A 23685-nucleotide genomic window follows, 5' to 3' on the forward strand; every position below is an offset into this window, starting at 1 on the left:
AATTGAGCACTTAGCCATGCAGTCTGCCTTTAAAAACATTTGTAAAGGAATAGGTTAATCTAAAGAGCACAATGAATTTGAGTGTGGTATAATAAAAGGATGCCAACAACTCAATAAGGGAATTTTTCCTTAGATATTAGATTTATTATTTTTTATATTAGATATTTTCTAGATATTCTAAGATCAACTTTATTGGTATTTATACAAAGTGAAAGCGTTCAGAAACCATAGCTACTCAAAGCCAAACTGGGTTTACTGAACAAATTAGGTTTTTTAGGTTTACTTGAGTCATTTGTGTTATTTTAAGAAAACATTAAAAAAAAACTTTTTTTGGATTTACTTTAAAAAGTTGTTCCACTCAAGTGTGTAAAGTAACTCCGACGAAATTGGCTGTTTTGTAATCTAAAATGTTTGATTCAATGACAAGCCACTGAATTAACCTGAAAGAATAGAGCATTTCACTGAAATAACATAAAATAAACTACAGAGGACTCTTTAAAACTGACAATGTAGAGAAATATTTTTTTATGTGATTTGGCAGGTTAATTCAATGACCTTGAGTGACAAAACAAAACAAACATTTTTTTTCAGTGTAAAATGTACGGTTCCAAACCTCCTTTGGCATTAACATCAGTAGAAAAGCTGTGTGCTGGGAGCTTTGTGACATCCAAGGCCAGGAAGCAACTGCAAGTGTATTGTGTATGTGATCCAGTACTTTTGTTTATATTGTGTATGGACCGAATAAACTTGGAGGAAAGCTGGACCAATTTAAAATATTAACTTATTCCCACTTTGATAGACAGAGAGAGAAAAATGTGCAGCAGTGAGTTTCTGCTGGTGGCGTGATCACCATGGGTTACTTGCAGAGGTTCATATCACACTTAGTTTTTGTGAAAGTAATTATTCATCAATCACATTACCCTTGAGGTTCAGTCCTTTATATGTATAGAATATGTAAATATATGTTAATCTCCAAACAATGGAGAACTAATGTATTCACTGACAGAAAGAAGTCTTCAAAAATAAATTGCCTAATATGATTCTGTAAACTTCCCACACACTCAGCTATGGCACGCAAAAGCTTTAACTGGCAGAAGCTGTTCTGACAGATCTATAGGAAAAAGCAGAATTTCACCTGAGAACCAGACCCAAATGCATGCAGCGAGATGTTTGAATACTCATAGTCTCACCAAATGGTCAGAAACACACATCTGAAGTGAAAACAGTGATGGGTTTTAACTCTGTGTTTGTGTTTAATTTCAGCATAATCACTGAAAACACTCAAGAGGCAGAAACCCGCAAAGCTATGTCAGTAATTTATTTGTTGGCAAACAACTTTCACTGTTACAACAAATATTAGTTATGAGATCATTCAACGTGGAACCCATACAAAAAGAATAAATAATTAGCAGTAATATTGTAATAATAATCAAGATCATAATAATTTAAAAAAAGAAATGAAAAACCCAAAAAAATTAAAAAAAATTTAAAAAAAACAAACCCAGTGCCACTTTATTTACTCCTGCCAGCTTTCTTTCCTCCGAGCTTGTTTTGCTGTATTTAAACCAATAAACAGATAAATAAATAATTTCTCTCTTGGGGACATGGCGGGGTTTGTGGAATACATGTGCAAGCTACACTTCATACACTTATTCATTTTTCCTGCTAAATAAGTAAACATTGGCTTTCCACATTGGACAGTGCTCTTGTGTGCAGATTTTTCACATTTTCAGTACACAAATATGGTGTAGTCATGACATTTCATTGGTAAGACTGACCCCTTTGTAAAATAGTAAATTCTCTGAGCATTCTTCTGTACAATAAGATCTCAAACAGCACTGTAAGGTATTATCAATTGCTAGAATATTTGGCAGAGGATATGTTTTTAAAAACTATTCTTGTGCTACGTCTTAAATCTGGCGTCTTTGTAATTTTTCACACCCAGGCCCCTCGTGCAGGGTCAAAATGAGATGAGATCCTCTTCCATCAAAAGTCTAAAATGTAGCATTTCCATAGTAATCACTTCCTTCGTCTCTTAACTACTTCAGTTTCCTGCTTGGTTTAAATCTACACAAGTGGCAAAGTATATAGTAACAACTAATTTGCAAAATGTACGTGACAGTGGTGTTGCTATAAAAAGGACCAGGATGAAGTGTGCGTAGGGTATATGCGTATTAATTAAGGAGTGCTTGACCGCCTCTGCATTACGAAAGAGTGACATGAAAGATTGGTTCTTGCTCGTTCTGCAGTCCTCTCGTGAACAGAACATATCATTGCATTTCAGAACGTTTTCACACACAAAAGGTTTGCAACTTAGGATTATAAAATAAAAGACTTGGTCATATGCAACATTTGTATCTGTATCTGGATTCTGTACAATACATAGAAACAGTTTGTGATTTCTTCATAATCCTTTGATAACTGAAAACTTTTACAGAAGAAAGGAGAAGAAACAGAACTCGTTCTTTTTTTTCACTTCAGTCTGTTGTAATATGATCTTCCTTCTTTGTTTTCAGTGAAATACACAGTAGCCGCTGTCACTACGACTTGCAGGAATGTTACACCAGCCCAGACACAACTCCAGTTTAGCAGATACGAACAGGAAGAGAACTTCGAACATCAGTTTGATATGGTTACAGTTCAGTCGCCCAAATAATATCAGTGGTTCTTTTTCTTTTTTTCTTTTTTACTTTTTTTTGGGTGATTGTTAGTGAGGGCATATATCATACATCCTTCACTTGATTGGCAGGTAGCGGTGCTTCTTTGGGGCCAGTTTATGCTGTGAACACCAGAGTCTGACGTCCTGCTCTACCCTTTATTGTCGTGGAAACGTCATCCAACGTATGCGTCTTTAAGAGTTAGACAGATAGACAGACATACAGATAAACAGACAGGCAGCTCTTCTCACCCAGGGCTGGGGGCCTTGGCCCTGTTGTGGTGGTAGTGGAGACTATATGCTATAATCTGCTAGAGGTCCATATTGGTAAACTTGTAGGGCTACGGTCAATCCGAAGATTCCAAATAAAAGTAACAGGTACGGTAAAATTACAGAATCCCTCCCCGTTCCTTTTCTGTTCTGAGTTCAAACATTCCATTCTGGCTTGATGTTCACAAAAAGTCTTTTAGAGCTGCCCTCTCAGTCTGCACCTTTTATGACAGTACATTCAATCCCTGCTTTTAACTGGCCAGTGATGTCTCAATCATATTGTCATGGGCCGCCGTTAATGTTACACACAGTACCTCAATCCAGGGTCGGGCCAGCTCAGTCTGTCAGTCAACAACACAGAATGTTTTCACTGAAAGGTTGAAAGTGTAAAGGTGGGCTGGGGAGGGACAGAAGTCTCGACTGCCTCTATAGACTGGTAACCAGGTGAGAAGGGTCTACAGGCGGCTCCTCGGGTGATGAATCGGACTCATCCTTGCTCCCAGAGACCATATATCCATCACTGCCACCACGGCCCATGTGGTAGTAGCTCTGCAGCTCGTGAAGGTGATTCCTGGAGCCCAAGTTTGGCATGCTCTTATAATAGACATCATCCAGTTCAGGAGCAGTAGCACTCTTACAGGGCTGTAGCTCCCCGGAGCTGTCTTCCTCTCCGTCTGTTAAACCATTCATCTGCCCATCTGGGAGGTCCGTCAGCACTGGCATGCTGGTGTAGAGTGAGTCTCTGTGGTTTGGTGAGTGCGTGTGCTCATCAGTGTGCTCGTTTGTCAGCAGGGGAAAAAAGCTCTCGCTGGTCTCTTGAGGAATGCGCCGTGGCCGGGAGAAACTGTGAGGAGGCGGCGGCGGCGGGGGGTGGCTGTCTGGCGGAGGAGGCCGTGGCGGCAGGAGAGGTGCATTGGACTCCTCTCTGATAATCTCCAAACCCAGGTTCTCCTCATGAGGGAAGGCTACAGGGTTGTCTAGTACCATGGGGCCATTGTCCTCTTTACTGCCTCCCACACATCCACCAACTCCACTGCTGCTGCTGCTGCTGCTGCCCCCTGCCAGGCTCCCTGGAAGAACCAGGCAAGAATCATATTACACCACACATCTCAACATGTTAGCCCACTGACGTTAAATCATTTTGAACAAAAAGCACTGCCACTGCTACCCAAGGCAGAAACTTTAGCATTACTAGTAAAACATGTATTTAGTTTTTTATAATGTATACTTTATTGATCCCCGTGGGGAAATTCCTCTCTGCATTTAACCCATTCACTCTGTGAAGTTTAAAATCCCCAGTCTAATTTTCAGAAATTAACAACAGATTAAATTAGTCCTGCTATGTGACACCTGACCCAAAGATAGCAATTTAAAGGATGTCAGCTCCTTTGATGTCATTGTCCAGGTTGTCTTTCTTTCGAAATTATAGTTTTACTTGAGCTCACCACTTTCAACAGTGCCATTACCGCCAGCATCATATGTCTGCTATCCAGTAAAAAAAAAAAAAAAAAAAAAAAAAAAACTACTGTCTGCTAGAGCTGCCCACTACCAAATGTTAGACAGGCAAAGCAAATACAGGAAAAATGATCAACTTCAGGTGAATCTACACTTCACAATAGCTGCCAAAAGTGTAAAAGTTTGGTATTAACATATCAGCTGTGATAATATGTCGCAGTTGTTTAAGCTGTCTGCGAACGGTTAGAAATAATAATTATTGTAGATTTTACTATGTTACTCTCCACTTCTATTGTGCTGTTTTGTTGAGTTCACCTGAACCCTCAGAAGGAAGGGTCACTGCAAATCATTATAAACGACAGGCTTTTACTTAATTCAGTTTAATAATCACCTGTCCGCATAAATCATTGTAACCAGATAAAAACCTAAATTCTACTCATTCACCCGCAGAAACAAATCAAAAAGTGTTTACACACATTTATAATTACTCTAAGACTATTTTTGTTATAGTGAGTTAACAAGCAGTGCCACTTAATAAATTGAAATATTTACATCTGTTTATCAAAACCTTAAAGTATATAAATGAAACCACATTCACCTCCATTGGCCATGCTGCTGTTCACCAGTTTGTTCATGAGGTTGTGATTGCGCTCCGTGGTTGCTCTCTCATGATTGTTGAGGTAAGATGGGATATAGTTGGACGTCAGCTCCTTGAGGATCTTCTTCTCTAGAGTTGTCTCCTTGTGGTTGCTGTGGGTGCCGTAGCCGGCGCTACGGTCGAGGATCTGGACACAGTCGCTCAAGTACTCACTGCTCGCCATGCTGTAGTTGTTGGCATGGTTACCATTAAGAGGGAGTGTATCCATAACACTGGAGTCTCTTGCGTTGTTCAGGATGCCCTCTGAGAAACAAATAATTTTAAAAAGTGCTAATTATTAAGATGTAAAAAAAACCCCAACAACTCCCAAGTGTTTTTTTTACAAATGAAAGATTTTAATTATTGTTTCACATCGTAGTGGGTGCTGTGAATTGAGGATTAAAAAATAGCAATGATAAATTTCTTGGAAAGAAAAATGCTTCAAGCGTCCATAATTCATTAAGGAGAATCTTCATAAGTACTCTTCTTTTTCAATTGCTGCTAGCGCTACAACAATACAAAAAGAAAAGTTAAAATTTCACTGAAAAATGTTTTAAGTTGAACTTCTAGTAATTATACAGGAGTTATTATCACATCTCATCTCCCTGCTTGTGGCCTAATACTATAGATACTGTATATCGACTGGAAAACTTTTTGGGGAAAAAAGGTTTTGCATAGGTTGGATTTAAAACATTAAATTGCTTTAAAGTCAAGAAAATAATTATGTAGCTGAAGTAGTTTGAGTAATAATGTAGTCCATACTTGTGTCTCGGTATGGTGCTAATGGACAGCATGAGGGAGAGAGAGAGAAGAGAAACACAGATGTGAATTTAGACATTGACAGAAACACAGTTCAGCCACCATTACATCAACAATTGCTCAACAACTAAAGGCAAGTTGACAAATTTTAAACACAAAAAATCTTACACAGTGATTACAGAACAAAATATTTGTGCTTTGTTATAAAGACAGAGAAAGAAACATTAAAGCACAGCATAAGAATCACATTTAAAATGCTATATATGTAGATATTAAGGATACGCAGACACATGCTGTTGCACAAGCAACACAAGGCCAAACTGACACATGCATGTAAAAATAAAAATAAAAGTAAATCTAACATTCATATAAAATGTAATATATAAGAAATATTTCATGGTTCACAAGTAGCTTATTTAAGATATAGCAAATCTGCAAATAGTAATTTAGATAGAGTTTTATGTATATTTGTATATTTCAGTGTCATTGATCATCTCACTTGGGAACCATAACATGCATGCATCAAAATAGAAAGCACCTTTTAAACTGAAAGAACCATGCAAACTAAATCAATAAATAGATAAAATAAAGCAACTCTATGCTACATTTAAAAATGTTGTATGTTCATAAATGGAACATCAGCCACACCTTGGGTGTTGTACATGCCCACAGCTGGGTTGTTATAGACTGCCGAGTCCCCCAGGAGCGTGTTATAAGGATTGTTAGTACCATGGGGACGAAGGAGAGCATTAGTTATAAGATGATTAGCCATGGCTCCTGGTACAGGCAGATAGAGAAAGAGAGAGGAAAAGCAATAGCCAAGTCGAGAGAGGAGGAGAGAGGAAAAGCAACAGCCAAGTCAAGAGAGAAAAAGAGAGAAGCACTCAGGAGAAAAAAACAAAAAAACCAGAGTGGAGATAGAGGTTAAAGGAGAGAACATGTAGCCATTGCAGAGTGGAAGTAAGCAAGAAGGAAAAAGAAGAAGGGAGAGCGAGATGGAGAGTGAGTGTGTGGAAGAAAGAGGGAGAGAAGAGGACAAGTAAATCAAACAGGCTAACAGTTCAGGGAGAAAGGCTAGAAAAAGCTTGACAAGTCATTCTTGCAGCCATTGCATACAGGCTGAGGGAGGGAAAGGGAGAAGGAGACAGAGAGAGAGAGACAAAGAGAGAGTGCCATAGCTTGGAGCAGACTGTGCTGCAGTTCAATACGCTTGAGCAGAGAAGCATGACTACAGGACAGTTAATGGACAAAGGGGCCACAGAAAGTGTTTTCAGTGCATTTTCTGAGAGACTGCTCATATACACATTAAGACAATGCAAAAAATACAGGCAACAAATGGGCACGACAGCTCTTATGCATTCATCCTCATGATGCTATCGACACTGTATAAAGCAGGCTGTGCTACTGCTGTCTGTGCATGTCATATAGCTTTAAAACAGAGAGGGGAAAAACGGATATGTTCAAATATCTCTGTGGTTTCAGCATAAACTCAAAGCAAAACATGATAAGAAATAATTATCTTTATCATAGTTTCCTTTTCCTTTTAGTACGTTAGCAGCACCACTAATGAGGTGCAGCGATGTTGTTACACATGACCAACCACTGTGTATGTGACGACCTAGTGGAGAGTCTGCATCATGCAGTTTTTCTTTTTGCTTTTCTTTTCTGCTCTTTCTAGCGGCTTCAAATGCAATCTTGCTAATATTATACAGTTGTCACTGACTGTGTGGGATCTGAACTTATGGTTATGTAAACTAGTTACATCTACCATTATATGGATGCATCCCGTACCCAGTAAAATAATGTCTAAAGGCTAGTAAATCTATGAAAAATATAGGGGCACAGCAATTTTTCACTTCCCTAAGGCATTTTTTTCTCATTTCTACACAATGTAAACTATAAACTTATGATGCCTATGCCATTATAACCCAGCATTTAAGAACTACATAAGTCAAATATTGTCATAACATTCAAAAAAAGGGAATATATGCATTCTAGATCCTTTCAAATGTATGACTACACAAATCAAAACTACAAATTATAGCGGCGTAAGAAATTGTAAGCTCTGACACATCAATCTGCTGCAAAATGGTAAAGGTGGAGGGAAATTTGTCATAGCTGGACACACTGAAATGAAAATCACGTTAAGGACCTGTTATCTTTAATTACTTGAACTGATCCCTCCTTTTCTTGGCGCTGCCAAAAGTCAGCCACCGCTACGTGAATGCATGAGTTATTTACTGCTTGATTATGTGACGTGACGTCATTAGTCTCAAGCTACTGGAACTATTGTTGATCTTAGTTTTGCGGATGTTGTCTGTAGATTTCCAGCATGTATATATATTTTGCCTCACTTTAACCTTCCTAGTTTCTGGCTTACGTAAGGTGTTTAGTTGGCCATGACAAAAAATTTAGGTTGCTTGAAAATGTGTGTATAGCATCTCCTAATGTTGTTACTGCACAAATGAACCAAAGAGAAAATGATTTCCTTTTTGTCTCTCCTTCTGGTCAAGCCTCCAAACAATCAATGTGGCATGTAGCTCAGTGATGTGCCTATTTTACAACAGACTCTGTGAAAGCGTTGCCACATACACTAAGTAATATAACTACAGCTTCTTTAGTCTGACTCTGTTATTGTAAGCTGGTACTGTCAGTGTTTATTAAATACACATGTGAAAACAGTATTAGCTGATAGACAATTATCTTTTACTGCTAGGGTTCCAGATGAAGTGCATACCTTGGATTTGCAACCCACACCCCCCTTTTTTTAATCTTTTTTTACATTAAGTAACAGCTACATTTTGAATTAATTGAGAATATCATAGAGTGTTTGAGTTTCACTAAAATGAAATGTAGCCACATGCTAACAACTGACTCCTATGTTCCTGAGCATACCACAGAACCTTTTTTTTTGGTCATTGCTGTGTAGGTCTCTCTTCTTCATTATAGCTTAAATGACCTGGGCATAACAAGAAGTCGGTCTCTTATCTGACAATCCAATTTATTCCATTCCACCGTTATCCAATAAGTCAAAGTATGTAGTTATTTCAAAATCTACTGGCTAAGTAGCTCCGTGCGGCATTCTTTAAAGTGTGAGGGAAGGAGGAGGTGTGGGAGTCTTAAGCCCTGCCTCACTAAGTGTGTGATAATTCAAGCGCTGACACGCACCATGTCTGCTTTAGTATCAATCTGTCATGCTAACAGCTTATTAGTGGCCTGAAGAAAGTGAGGGCCACACCTCAGCTTAGAGTCTAACAAATGGCAGCATGTGTTCTCTTGTGTGTGTGTGTGCACGTATTTCAAACTGTGTGGCCATTTGGGTATCTATGCCCTCATTACCCTAGCCCTCGGATAGCCATACCCATTGCATTCATTCCTACAGTCCATTACACTGTCCTACTCTGAGGGGACTGCAATACACAGCTCTAAATAAAGTAGGGATACACTGAACTAGGCTTATTCATTTAAAAGGTTTGAGACTACAATAGCGTACAGATTCTCAGGTGCAAATCCTGCAAAGTTTCGCTCTACTTAAAATGAAATAGGATGCTATGTGATGTGTGGTGCTGTGAATTCATCTAAAAATATAACATTAATCTGCATAGCATACTGTATTATAATAAAGGTGTTATTGGTGTTTAGTTTAAGTCCTTAACACATACTAAGTTAAAGGATTCAAACCTACAGCAGTTAAAGAAACATTTGTCCTTGCAAAAAGAAGACTGGTGCTACAGCACAGTTAGCGCTTCACTCTGTAGATTTAATATTGTGACAATAAAGTAGTTTCAGTTTTGACAAGAGCCTGCCCCTACCTCTCCTTCCTGCGAAAAAGCAGCTTTTGAAGCAGCAAAAATAAGTAAGCGATATTTACACTATCCTGCTAATCTTCCCATCTTCAAGAACAAAATACCATTATTGGTAGTCTGGACCGCAGCTACTTTGCTAAATGACAGCGTATGCTGCCTGTGCCTCCTGCTATTAATAAAGCAGATAGGGTGACAGTGATGAGGATGCAAATTGTAGGTATCCCGTGGTTACCTCTGTTGAGCGTAGCAGAGCTGTTGATGTCTCCAGTGATGAAGGAGGACTCCTGTTTCCTCACAGTGTCATTCCACATCCGCCTGATACGACTCTATACTCATGAGAAAAGAAGCGAGAAAGAAAGAAAAGGGTAGAGACGGTATGGGCAAATTCGAAGAGGGGAAACAATAAAATGCAAGGGAAAAGAAATCAAAGGAAGAGCCAGGAACAGATCAAGGGAGAAAGGACACGACAACAAAGAAGGGAGAGAAATATAGTGAGAAAGTGTAATATATGGGAGGCGATTGGCAAAAAAAAAAAAAGGATCAAATTAGTGCAGGAGAGGCAGTAAATGGGAAAAAAAAAACCAAAGCAACATCCGACAAAAGAGAAACAGGCAGGGAAAAATAATCATACATCAGTGTCTTTTGTACTCCATATACATTTTTTAAGCAACATTGTCTGTCACAGTCAGGGTTTTGGATCTCACACTTTCAACAAAACATCCATATTTTAAGTAGAGATGGACTGAATGTAATTTTACTGGACTATTGCATTTTTTTTACTTGCTATGTTTTCTAACCTTTCTTTCATGGAGAATTTCCATTTTTGCTCATAATAAAACACTGACTGTTTAAAAAACTTTTCTATGTTTTCCAGTACGACATCAGGTTACTGAACCTACTATCACTCCCACTCCAACAAACGCATAATCAAGTGCTCCAGGTTACTGGACACAATATTGAGCTTCTTCATTTACTGGTAAACAGTGCCAACAACAGTATATGATGCCAACTGAGCTGAGCAGATCGTGTCAGAGTTGGAGCTAATAAATGCTAAACAAAAGTTACTCTGACTTTGCTCTTATTGCAGAAAAGAGAGTTCTGAAATTACTAATGGATTGGCAGAACTATGAAAAAGAGGAAATGGCAGATGGCTACACTGGTAGATTACTGGCAACTGAGTTAGCAGTATGAGGAAGCCAGATACATTTACTGCTTATAAGATATTACATTTTGCTTCACAGAAGTAATATATCTGCACAGCAGTTACAGTTGTTTTTGTTGTCTAAGGTGCACTATCGGCTGTGGTGGATGGCAACGAAATCGGTTATACCCTTGCTCGGATATACTAGCCGATTGATCGGTGCATCTCTAATTTAAAGCCCAAAAATAAACCGAATGGCATTCCAACTTAAAGTCGCATTTAATGTGTTTGCCTAAAATATGAGACGAGTTGAAAGTGAACAGCGATGACCCAAAACCCTCATGGCGTTATCTGGCCTCACCTGAGAATCTGCTGTGCTGTAGCGTCCAGGTGTGCAGGCAGGTAAGCTCACCTGTGAGCCTGTGGAGTAGCGGCCCGGGGTCCGCGAGGTGGTGGTTTTACTGGAGGAGGAAATAGAAGTCTCCACGCTCTTGCCGCTGCAGCAGTGGGTGCGCAGACATTTGCCGTACTCTTTACGCACCTGGGCCCCAGATGGTGGGAGGAGGAAAAAAGCGGCAGAAACTGTAAATGCACTCTCAGCCAGCGCGTACAAAAGAGGGGGAATTGATTGATGTTTTTACTTTGACGTTGCACATAATGATGCATATTTTCAAGATGACAGGCCGGGAAAGAAGAGACAAACTCTTCTTCTACTCAACTTCCTTGTGCAAACACTAAACCCATAAATTTAGACATTAGAAGATTAGCTCCATAAACTTTCCCCCATCAACATCCTCCCCAAGCTGCCACATATTCATCTAAAATGGACATATTCCTTAGGGGGACATGTGATGCACTTGTACACACAGAACATCTGCATTTAGATCCCAATCAAGTTAGAACAAATACGACTGTAATTGCTTTTTAACAAGCTCGTTGGACTGGCAGGCATATATTGCCACATGCTCTGTTTGAACAGCTGTGTAGTGAGTTGCTCCATGCATCTTGGGAGAAACCAAGTTGGGTCGCAGCCAAAGAAAACCTCATCATTGTTCTGAGGACATCTCTCTGGATACCTGATCCCGTGACCTAGCACATACCTAAGTATACTGTGCACACACACCGCACTTGTTTATTGGTCATGCACTTGAAACTAAAAATTGTCTGTGGGATGGCAGCCAGATGAGAGTATTAAGCATTTGATGAATCTTCTTTCCATATCCTACTCCTCTTCTGGAGTCCCAGGCACTGACAGTGTGTGGGAGACTGTAAAAATATCCCGGTGTGTGTAGGCTCTTCCTGGAAGCCACACATAACTCAAGTATAAAAAAAGTACACACATGTGCTCACAAATGCCAGTAATCCTTTAGGCCAAGTAAACCCAAAAAATATACTGAAGAGCTTGTTTTTTTTTTTAAATTATAGAGGACTTGAAAGGCGAAGCGTGTGTTAATGTGAGTCATAAAATCATAAAACTCACTTGAGGAAATTACCTGAAGCTTCAGCCAATTAGACTTCAAAACACTCATGCATGTCCTCTTCCTGGGTCCAATATTTAAAACAATTAGAGCTGAATATTATCAAAGTGTATAACATGCTATTTCAGGTGCGATGACCCTGCCTGATGATGGAAAACTTTCTTTGCTGCTGCGAGAAGAAGTCACACCGTAAGACAAGCAACTCAGTTTGTTACCTGCTGCCTCAAGGCAAGACAGACAGTGACAGCGAAAGAGAGTGTTAGGTAGCAAGAATGAAAAAGTGAGAGAATTGAGCAGTAGGGGTACTGAATGACCAATCAAACCTCTGTGACAGCTCTGCAGATATTTTTGGTGTCCCTGCTGATCGTTTCTAGCTCGCATGTGTGCCTCTGTGTGTGTTTGTATGTCTGTCTGTCACACTGGCAGCTTCTGTCTAGCTTTGTGCCTCACCTTTTTCTGCAGTATGCAATGGAAGATGAAGATAAACATGCCCTGCAGAGAGTTGAAGATGGTGAAAAGGTAGGCCATGATCACGGTGCTCTCGTTGATGTACATTAGCCCGAACGCCCAGGTCAGACCAAGCAGACACAGCAGAGCTATGGCCCCAATCACCCAGGACCTATATGAGAAGAGAAACAGTGAAAAATGAGAAATGCTCATCTTGTTACTGTGTGTCATTATCAAATGAAATTCAAACATGAGAAGTTTGTCTTTTCCCCCCGTGGTGAAAAAACTAATCAGTCAAGGTTGACGCATGAGGGACCATGAGACGGTAGAGGGGTTAGAAAGGGTTCATTATGAGCCCCAACACTGTAGGAGTAGACTGGAGAAAACAGCGGGAGTTTTGCTTAAAAGAATTAAAGCCTTATAAAAGGGTTTAGAGGAGGCAGTGCAAGTGGATCTTTTCATTTAGATCCAATCTCCAGAGAGCGAGGAGAGGTTATAAGTGAGCTGACGTCAGCCACGGGTATCACGAAGAAAAGCATTCTTCACCGAGCACACTTTTCCCAAGCTGCAGCCAAACTTTCTCAGTCAAAGTATATGACAGGAGGTAAAAAATCATTTTCAGGCAGGAGTAGGTCCTGAAGTCTGTTAGCGCACTTGTGACTATAACAGTTTAATGGGAGTAGATTTGATAAAAGTTTTTAAGGCTGCAAACCTTCATTTCAAATAAAGGCTATGAAGAAGTGAGTCATAAAGGCCAAATGTCAGAGAAACTTGGTCATGTGGAGGCATGTGTATGCATCGTAAGTCCTTGTCTGAGAATGTGTGTGTGCACGCGCACGTGTGTGTGTGTGTGTGTGCGTGTCCACGTGAGTGTCTTCATCGGGCAGTAAGCAGAGGGACATTACAGCCATTATAAATGACATTTCCCACTAAAGGTCATAGATTTGGGTCTGCCAGAGCCGAGATGATAGCTGTTAATTTGATTGGCTGACTGGGCAGTGATCACCTCTAACGCAAGTGATAGAGACAAAGAAAATCGGCAAGGAAAGAAAGAGCGGGAATGGAGATAGAGAGAGAGCGAAAAAACGCAGCAGGAGAGATATTAGGAGAGTCATGAGGAAGGAAGACAGACAGAGGAGGAGAGTAAGTGAGTGAGACTAAGGTGATTGATTCGATGTTTCCCTCTGTGGCACCATTCAGGCGAGACAGAACCTCCAATAAAGCTCGTCTGACGACCCTCTTCAATAAAGGGTATACTCATCTCTCTTTTCCATCCCACCATTTCACCTCTTCCTCCAGTGCTCCCTTGAGTCATGGTTTCTCTCTCAGCTCTGTTTCCATGAATTCACATCTCACCTTTATAATATTTCAATAGCACATTAGGTCTATAGGTCACAGGACCTCACAAATCACACATGAACAAGAAATCCATTTTACAAGACAGGTTCACGGTTAATTTAGGTGTGTGCATAGACTACAGGAAGACTCTACAGACACATGAATAACAAGCAAACCAAACAAAATGTCTCTAGGAAGACAACACTGATTGGAGAGTGGCCTTACCAGAGCCAATCCACAACAAAGATAACTTATGATGGCTTGGAGTTAGAGAGACAAAGAAAACAAAAGGAAGAAAAAAATAAGACAAAAAGAGCATGATGGTGATTAACGAATAAATGAACCACAATAAGACATGACTAATGAAGTGAAATAGATTAAAATCTAGACAGCCTTCAGTGTTCTCAGAAAGACTAAGGAAAGTCATTAAGAAGAGGGGGGAAAGATCCAAAGCATCGTGTTTTAAACGATTCTTTGATTTCCATCTTTCATCAGGTTTTTTCCCCTGAACTGCACTAAAGCAAAGATCAGCTGGCTTTGCCTTTTCTTCTGAAACACTTCCTGCTTGAAGTCCTACTTAAAAACTGCCTCCATGAAAGATACATTGGCAGTAATATTTAAATGATATGAGAACCGAGTCATTTTGGGGATTTACATTATAAATTCTGAGCTCGGATAGGCGTTGAACTCTGAGCCAAGGCATATTGTTTGAATTAGACTGAGCCTTTTTTGTCTTGAGCTGGACTCGAACAAGAAATGACACAATCCCGATTAGTTAGCTTGGTAGAAAGAGTTTCAGTATTTAATGGAAGTGAAGTCATATTTCAGTGGCATTCTCTAAGGGTCTCTTGAATAATAGGGACATGCCTGAGAATAATGATTTGAAGAATTTAGAGGGTAGCATCTCAAAATTATGTAAGATAAAGGTGAAAGGCGCTCCATGCGACAGGGTAGCATAAAAATGTAGAATTAATTGAATGGTTCGACTTTTTGGGAAATGTGCTCACTTTCTTGCAGAGATGAATGTGAAGATTGATGCCACTCTTGTGTTTGTGCAGCCATGATGAAGTTGGAGCCAGCAGCTAATGAGCTTAGTGTAAAAACAATACTCCTGGTTCTGTCCAAAGGTAACATTCTAATGCTCACTAATTACCATGTTATAGCCTTTTGCTGACTCCATAAACAAAACAAACTGAAACCAACAATGCGAGAGGATAAATTCAGAGATTGTGTCTCTCTTGGCTGAGAAATAGTATTGCACCTTACCTCCATAATTTGTGTTTATGCTTCCACTTATATATAAATTATACAAACAACAAAACATAAGGCTTTAACTGAACTAAAGGTATCAACTTGTAGCTTTTGTTACCATTGGGCAGCGCCAGGCTTAGTGTTTCAACCCTATTCGAGTCTTATGTTAAGCTAAGCTAACCATCTGCAGCAACAGTACTGCGCAAAAATTTAGAGTTATGCCTCATTTCTTTGTATTTTGCTAGGAAATAGGAAGAAGTTGAATAGTTGGAGTGATTTAATGAAACGTGTGCAAACACACATACAGTATAAAAGGCAGAAACGAAGTTTGTACAAAGTGAATTGAATATCCATTACGCCGACCTTTAGTCTTTAACATAGCCTGAACTCTCTCATGCAAGTTTTCTTGTCATTTCTTTAATTAGTCTTCAGGAATAGTTCTCCAGACTTCTTGAATGACATTGAAGGCTCTTTGGATTTGGGCTCTTTTCTGTTCTTTGTCAAGATGATCACACACGGCTTCAATAATGTTGAGGTCCGGGCTCTGGGGAGGCCGATCCATCACTGACAACATTCATTATGTGTTTCTCTATCCAGGTATACTTTTAATGCATTGCCAGTATCTTTGGGATCATTGTCATGGTGTAAACTGAAGCTGTTTCCTATCAGGAGTTTTCCAGATGGTGGATCAAAATCAGGTCATACTGTAGAAACACTGTTGTACTTTTTAGCGAACCTCCTCAGAAAATATTGATAACGATTAGAACAAAAAATGTGAAATTTTGATTCACCACACCTTAAGACCTGTTGCCACTGATTTTCAGTCCAGTTATTGTTTAATGTTTCGAATTTCTGCCTTTTCTCTGTTTCCTTTCCTTATGACTTGCTTCTTGAAAACTATCCTTGCACCGAAACCATTTCCGATAATGCTTTAAATAATAATAGACGGATCAAATGAACATCCAGGTGTATTTTTGACTTGACTTTACTATTTATTTGCTGTAGATAGTTTTTCTAGGCGTGCTACTTCTTTTGTTCTGCCCTTGTCCAGTTTCCTGTTTCATGACACACTGCACACCATTGGGAGTCTTTGGGAATCATCTTGGGAATGCCAGTTCATTCCTTAAAAAAAACAAACATTTAACTGAAAATGGTCAGGTACAAGGACTGGATTGAAAATGAGTGTAAAAGCATTGGAAGACCTTTGAAAAGCCTGGAGAACTATTGCTCAAGACCCCTTAAAAATGGCAAGAATGTCTGGCTTCTTAAAATATAAAGAAAAAAGGGCAGTTTCGCAATACTGTTGTGTCTTTTTCACAATACTGCTTATAGATTGTACTGTACAGACATCTGTCTTCTATTAGTCCTCCCTCTTGCAAAAAAAAGCACAGTTCCCAAATGTCAAACTATTCCTTCTGCTTTATTCACACAAGCATGCATAATCACAAATCAGATGCACAAGTGTAGTAGCAGGATTGAAGAACTTACTTGATGTTGTCCAGACACCCAGAGTCTGGTTTGAGAATGGCCGTATGATGGAACATCTTATAAAGAGCGATGCCGAGGAAGATTACATTCAGCTGAACCACACAGACATAAAATCACACAAGTTAATTTTCTGCAGCAAGTAGCCTAATTAAAGACACAATGTCACCACAGCCATTCACTCACACAAAGAATGTTTCTTTATTTGCCTCTTCAACAGTAATTGGCTTAGGGACACCATATCAGGCCCTCAATCAACAAGCCTTTATGTTCTCAAAATACAGCAGCTTGAACATCAGGGAAAATTTCAGCAGTTCGGGATCATTGTAACAATGGTAACCCAATTCTCATAGATGTGTTCTGTTCTATTGGAGTACTAATGCATAAAGAGGGTGGTTTAATAATGACTGTCTGAAGCGATACACTGGGCCTCAGAGGCTGTATACATTACCACTAGGTGTGGTGTCATAACAGTGCAGTCCCACCTGAACTGCTCCCCACATGCAGGTCCTGCAAGATCTGCGATAGCCTGCCTGACATTTCAAAAATGAGTACAGTGGATTGGTTCACAGGCTCCTGAGAATATGTCTCATTGCTTTAAATGTCTTTGTATGTGTGTCTGCCTAATCATCAAACTCTATTCCTGTCGTAGTTTACTTGTTCAAGATAGGATGCCTGTTCCTGCTCCTCTGAACATTTTGATGACTGATGAAACATCAATCATGGGCATTGCTCAAACTCCCCGGGAGACTCTGTTCTCCAGTTTAATGTTCAGTTTGGTGGCAAAGCAATAAAACAGCTAGATCAGGAGGAAAAACAGCACACAAATGAGTGCCTAATAGGAACATAACCTTGCTGAGTTTTTATCATAATCTGTGTGACGCACGGCGGCTTGCGCTCCATATCCCCTTCGAAGATTTCCAGGTTGCAGGAATATGTGCCCGCTTGAGAGTTAATCCATGAATGGGAGTTATTAAGTTGACATATAGAGTTGCTTCCACTTTTACTTGCACTTCTGAGGAGCTCAGGCAAGCCTTGTAGGAGATTAACAAATACCTTAATGTGAGCCATCACTGCTGCACGAACATCTATAGATCTACCTACTCATAGATGAAGTGCTATGTCAAGGGTATGTGAGTATGCACGTGTGTCCATCTCACCATAATGATGAGTGTAGCAGGGCCTATGAAGCTCCAGATAAAGTAAGTATCCAATCGCAGCCAGCACCTAGAGACAGGGCGAGACGGAGACAGAGAGAGACGTCACGCACGAGGGACGCTGGGAAGAATAAAAGGGTTAAAAAAACATGTTCTTTAGATGGATGTAGGGTAGCAATCAGAGGATAGGACATGCATCACGGTTGCACACACATAATCACTGACAGGACGCAAGCTGGAGAAAAAAAAAGGAGCACATTATGACACGCAGTATATCAAATGTATCACGACAGAGCGAGGACAAAACGGAACTGGGGTGGATGTAAAAAGTGAAAGAGATGAAGAACAGGAAGAAAGGTGTTGCAGGATGGAGGAAAATAGCCTATACACACACCTCGAACATACATCACACACAGAGGGGGGAGACAGCGAGGGATAAGCACCTGTGATAAATAAAGCTTTACTTCTCCCTAAGGGCACAGATATATGACATGGCCACATCCTGCAGTCGCAAAAATATGACATGACTGTGTTCATTTGAATACTGAGTTATGGATGCAGACCTCATACGAGGCTATTTATGGAGTCTGCGGATGGCTGTGTTGAGGTTAAAGGAGAAAGGAGGGACACAAGTGCATGCACATGCAGTGTGTATATGCACACAAGCACACTTTCAGAAGACACGCATGAACATATAACCACAAACACACACACACACACGTACGCGCAGGCAATCATTTTGGACCACAAGGTTAGGATTGGTTGTAAAAGATATACTGCTGTATGCAAAATTATATAACCCCAAAACACCTTGACTCATCAACTGCAGCAAGCAGGGGAAGGAGAAGAAGAAAAAAAGAGTGCCCTCCACTGAGGTCAGACCCAACTAGTTGCCGAAAAAGGTGCCAGAGAAAAACGGCTGGAGCAAAATGGCCAACTGATTCATGACCAGCTGCTTTTGAATTATTAATCTTTCAATTTCCACCACATTAGAGAACCCTCCATTATGGGTCCCTGACTGTGTCACAGTATCCTCCATTAGGGCTCCTTTGCTAACTCGTAGCTACCTTCATTACGGTACATGAATGAGACTCAGTGCCACTGGCTACTGTGAAGAAGAACAGTCTGTGTTATGTGACAAGGTGACACAGCAGGAATGGCAGATGATATTTTCAAAGGTTTTGTCTCAATGTGTTATGTCAAAAATGATACACAGTGTCATTTTCAAGCCTGGGCTGATAAATGGATCGTGTAAGTTCGTTTCTGCTTTTAAAAAATTTCCAATTTCATTTACTTTTTAGATCCACAAGTCCCATGGGGCACGAGGACATGACAAGCAAGAGCATTAATGGCCTGGATGCAACATTACAAAAGAAAATATTGATATATTCATGCATTTATTTTTGGTTATGTGCATCTTTTACATATAAGCTCTGCTTCATTGTCCCAAAATATTTCACATCATTTTGCATTTAAACTCACAGCAGTTGTCTCAGGTCCTTTACGACACTCTGTTTGTGATTATTCACCCAAAGCTTGGCACTGAGACTCTCATGTTTTAATGATCATCAGGCAATGAAATATTGATCTAAGTGGCATGAGGACTGGTGTGGCTTGATGGTTAAACACTGCTAAATTCAACCCTTCCCTCGTCTTTCAGAGCTGGTCGAGTAGAGTGTAGCTTGTGGAAAGCTGCAATGTCAGAACGACAAAAGGTCCCCGAATGACCAGCGACTGGGAGCATTTTAGAAGGTGAATCATTTATATCTATAACCACACGTCATTTTTCACCCTTAACACGGAGCGACTCATTTATAAGCAGCTGAGGGATGAAAGCTGTAGCCTTTCAGTGCAAAGTCCACATTGTTAGTGTTTAGTCTTATGGTTTGAATGGAGAACAGGTTATGAACATGACTGTGTCTTATATATATTATATATGCAATATACATTTCATACGCATATGTACTTAATAATTAGAATGTTGGCCTCTTTTCAGAGTCAAAGCATGAATGGAGTGTGTAGGTGAAACTCTTACGTTCACTCTCTTTGAATCTGTAGTTTGTCTATTATGCCTGTAATGAGATGCCGGCTGTCCTTTCTTGGATTCATCCTTTTTCTAGGGTTATACAAGTCAAACATGCACAAATACGTTACCTTGTGCTTTTAATGTATGTGCTTATCTTCCACTACTCTTCTCCAGAGAAGCTGGTTTTATTTTAATGCGCAAGCGCAAGCCAGTGTGGATGTGTGAACATCCTGACACACAACTCCATCTTTTCCTATCCCATCCCTCCATTCTCACACTTAAAGCAGTTCTTTTTCTCCCTCGGCATACTCCACTGTACACCCCCTCCTTCTATCCCTCCTGTTAAATCCTTCCATATTCACACATTGTTGCTGCCGTGCTCATGCAGGCACTCTGTGGTGCATCCTCCCCCTGCGTGTCCCCAATACTTCTCTGCCACTCTCCATCCTTCTCTGCCTCTCTCTCTCCACTCGTTCTCTCTGTATTGACTCTTCAGAAGTGCCACAGCTTGTTGAGTCCACTGTGGCAAACGCAGCCAAAATGACAGCAGGCACTCCAGCCTCCCTCCCTTTCCCTCCCTTGCCCCGTCATCCATCCTTCCTTCACGCATTCTTCAGCAGCATCCTTACACTCGGTCGGTGCCGTAGCTCCTATAGTCCACAGCAGCGGAGACGGCCACTATGACAGCAGGTACTCCATATCCTGCCAGGTAGAAGTACTTAGTCCTGGAGTGTTCGCTCTCAAACACCTCTACCAGCATGATGTAGAGCTGTACCCCTTCCAGGAACATCCAGGTGAACGCTGCCAAGAAGAAGAAATGGAGCAGGGCCGCAAAGACTGCGCAGACAATCTGGTGAGGCAAATAAAGGATTGAGAGGGTTTAAAAATACAGTAACATTAAACTCAGGAAATATTTATTCTGCTGGACACTTGCACTGATGAGGCAGAAAAAAAAAGATGCAAACAGTACAGGCAGTAAGGGTATGAGTCAGATTTAGAAAGCAATAATGTATCATATTCAGTTAAGGAAGAAAATGTAAGTGATTAAATATTGGACAGCCACTGCTTGAACAGGCAAGGCAGGGGATAGAATAAGGCAACGTGAAATAGAAGTCACAATCATAGTGTACTATGACAGAAATTTCAGGTGGCAGAATGACAAAAAAAGTAAAAAATCACTTCAAAATAGCAATATTATTCGAGACCCCCCTCACACTTCACTCACAGTCTACAATCTACAAGTCGTCCAGGAAGATAAATGAGAAAATATAAGTGACATGTTAGTGCTGCAGCCCGCACTGATTGACCACATTTCAAAGAGATGTAGCGAAGCACTTTCAAAGGGGGCTGACAATGAGTTGTTGAGGAGGGCGAATTACTTGCCAGCGCTGTTGAAAATACAATATGATTTTTGTCAATGCCAAGGATGAACAAAATAAGTGGAACTGCTGCAAAAATGACTCAGCATCTTGGTTTGAAAGAGACAAAACAAAAATCACATAAAATTTGACAGATTTTGGAGCTTTGAAAAGAAAAAAAAGCCCATAACTAACTTCGGTTTGGATGCTGAATAGTTGTGAAAACATACGGCTTTTTTACACTTTTACTAATGCAGAACTAAATGTTTTATATAAGATAAACACTGTGCTTGTTAACGTACTTCCTAGAGAATTGCAATTATCAAACACAAAACACAAATTAGAACGTTTTGCACCTACCAGAACCAACTCTGCGTTTTATACACTGAAAGTGAGTAAATCTATTTTAAAAGACGTGCCAGTGAACAGTGACGGATGAAAGACATGTAAAAGTCTTAGAGTGATAGATGATAACATACTTAGAAAACCCTGTGAGAGACTCTGCTCATTCCAAAAAAGAGAAGAAAAAACACAGAGGTGCAAAGAATGTGAATAAAAAAAACAAAAGCCAGGGATCAAACCTAAAAAGACATTAATAATTTTGGCAATTCGATGGCAAAGAAAGAGTGTTGATTAAGAAAAAGAAAGGTGAAAAACGAATGAGCGCTGAAACTTGGTCAATCATGCCAATGTTCTAATCTAAAGATTCACTCCTAAATCACTCAGTGGAAGCGCTAACAGACAGACTTATAATAGAGGGGTTTGCAACGAGAGACAATTACCTAATGTCTGAGAGACAATGAGTTTAGGGGGTGAGGGAGTCACTCATTTCCATTTCTAATGATCGCAGAGTGTAGCTTTCACAGGCAAAGGCACACACATGCATGCACACACAGGTAGAAAAAAAAGTGGCTGCTTATGCAAAGTCATTTAGTTTTCCTGCTGGAATTACTGGCTTAACCGGCTTCGAGCTAAGTGACGCTGAAGATGTTAATGGAGGTCACGAATAGTCACCGGTAATTAACGGGAGAACAACACGCAAATACGGCAGCACACATACATGCAAAAAAAAAAAAAAAAAACCCCACAAAAACAAAACAACATGATCCCTCCCACGCAAACACACAGACAAAGAGAAACGCACAAGCGCCACGATCAAAACGCGCTCTCCATCCAATTTGCTTTGTCTCTTCATTTACAGTGAGAAGGTTTTCTCACTGAAAGCTCAGCAGGATGCAAATGCTTCGAGGTGTTCTGAGGCTTCTTGTATACTATGGGGGAGGTAAAGGATACAGCCTTGAGCCCTAACTTACAGAGAGAAGTGGTGAAAAAGCTCATCCTTTCCTGTGTGTTGATTATTATTTAGGTGTCCTTGTGCAGAGATAATAAAGGCGAGAATCTCCTCTCAGAATCTGTCCCATAAGATTTGTGTGCAAAACGCTTGTACCCAAGTGAGGTTTAAAGTTCTAATCCATGACTGGCGTACTGAATGCGGACCATATGGATTATACATCTTGGGCTATGATTGGAATGCACACCATGTGGATCCCCCACTGTTGAGCCAAAAAACTGCACTGCACTGAATTCCTTCAGGGATAGAGTTTGATTGGTTGCTTAAGTGATACGTAAAGAAAATGCTTCGCAAATTGTGTCTCATGATTTTAAAAAGCCTCCACGCTCTCGAGGGAAGGGCTATTTGTTCTGAGTGTCACAAGGACTTGTGCAGTTAACGATGCATTTGTTGTTCTGAAAATGCACATTTCTATTCCACATGCAGAAAAACACAATAGTGTTGCAAATGGCACTACATTTGACAAACGTACCACTGCGACCAATTAGGCTAGAGCTACCATTACGCCTGAGGAGAGTAGAACCATTCTTATAAATAGTATATAGAGCATATTCAATAAGTTAGCACTTTTGCCCACAAAGATGTGACTTCATGAAAAGCTTCTATATAAATGTTTACCTGGATCGCAGGAATCTGTTTAAAATAATTCCCAGCTTTGCTCTAGATGTTTCACTTGGTCTGTCTCTGTCTCTGAGCCTGGTCGAGAGCAGATAACTTATAAATAGTCAGTAATGCTTAGGTTTAATGTTACTAAATACATATATAATAATGACATTATTAGTAATAATTAAAAATATATATTATTGCCTATATCTATTTTATATCGTACATAAATTCTGCTTCACTCAGTCTCAGGGGTATTTGACAAAAATGATTTGCCTACTTATAAGGAGGGAAAATAAAGAAAATACATAACACCACTTGACCAGAACTTTCAGTGTCAAGAGTAAATTTTTCAAAATAGCCATCTTTAATGGTCTTTATTTTACCTTGCATTTGTACAAGGTAACTTTACTGTTGGGTACTGATGCATACAGACTGAGGTCAGAGCGGAAATCCAACAGCACTGA

The 23685-nt window shown here is 40.1% G+C and overlaps 1 protein-coding gene across 1 annotated transcript in view; it reads right to left on the reverse strand.

Moving 5' to 3' along the window:
* Nucleotides 1-1303: 1303 nt before the first annotated feature.
* adgrl3.1 (adhesion G protein-coupled receptor L3.1) overlaps nt 1304-23685 on the reverse strand; it is a 115892-nt gene continuing 93510 nt past the window's right edge. Inside the window, exons 17-26 of the mRNA XM_063476368.2 lie at nt 20536-20756; nt 17884-17950; nt 16727-16818; nt 12653-12821; nt 11137-11265; nt 9816-9909; nt 6426-6554; nt 5781-5798; nt 4980-5282; nt 1304-3996 (exon numbers count right to left, since the gene is read on the reverse strand). Coding sequence (XP_063332438.1) covers nt 3353-3996; nt 4980-5282; nt 5781-5798; nt 6426-6554; nt 9816-9909; nt 11137-11265; nt 12653-12821; nt 16727-16818; nt 17884-17950; nt 20536-20756 — 1866 coding nt within the window. The 3' untranslated portion in view covers nt 1304-3352. The remainder of the gene's footprint in view (nt 3997-4979; nt 5283-5780; nt 5799-6425; nt 6555-9815; nt 9910-11136; nt 11266-12652; nt 12822-16726; nt 16819-17883; nt 17951-20535; nt 20757-23685) is intronic.

This window comes from Pelmatolapia mariae, linkage group LG6 (assembly GCF_036321145.2).
Source record: "Pelmatolapia mariae isolate MD_Pm_ZW linkage group LG6, Pm_UMD_F_2, whole genome shotgun sequence".
NCBI classification, from domain to species: Eukaryota; Metazoa; Chordata; class Actinopteri; order Cichliformes; family Cichlidae; genus Pelmatolapia; species Pelmatolapia mariae.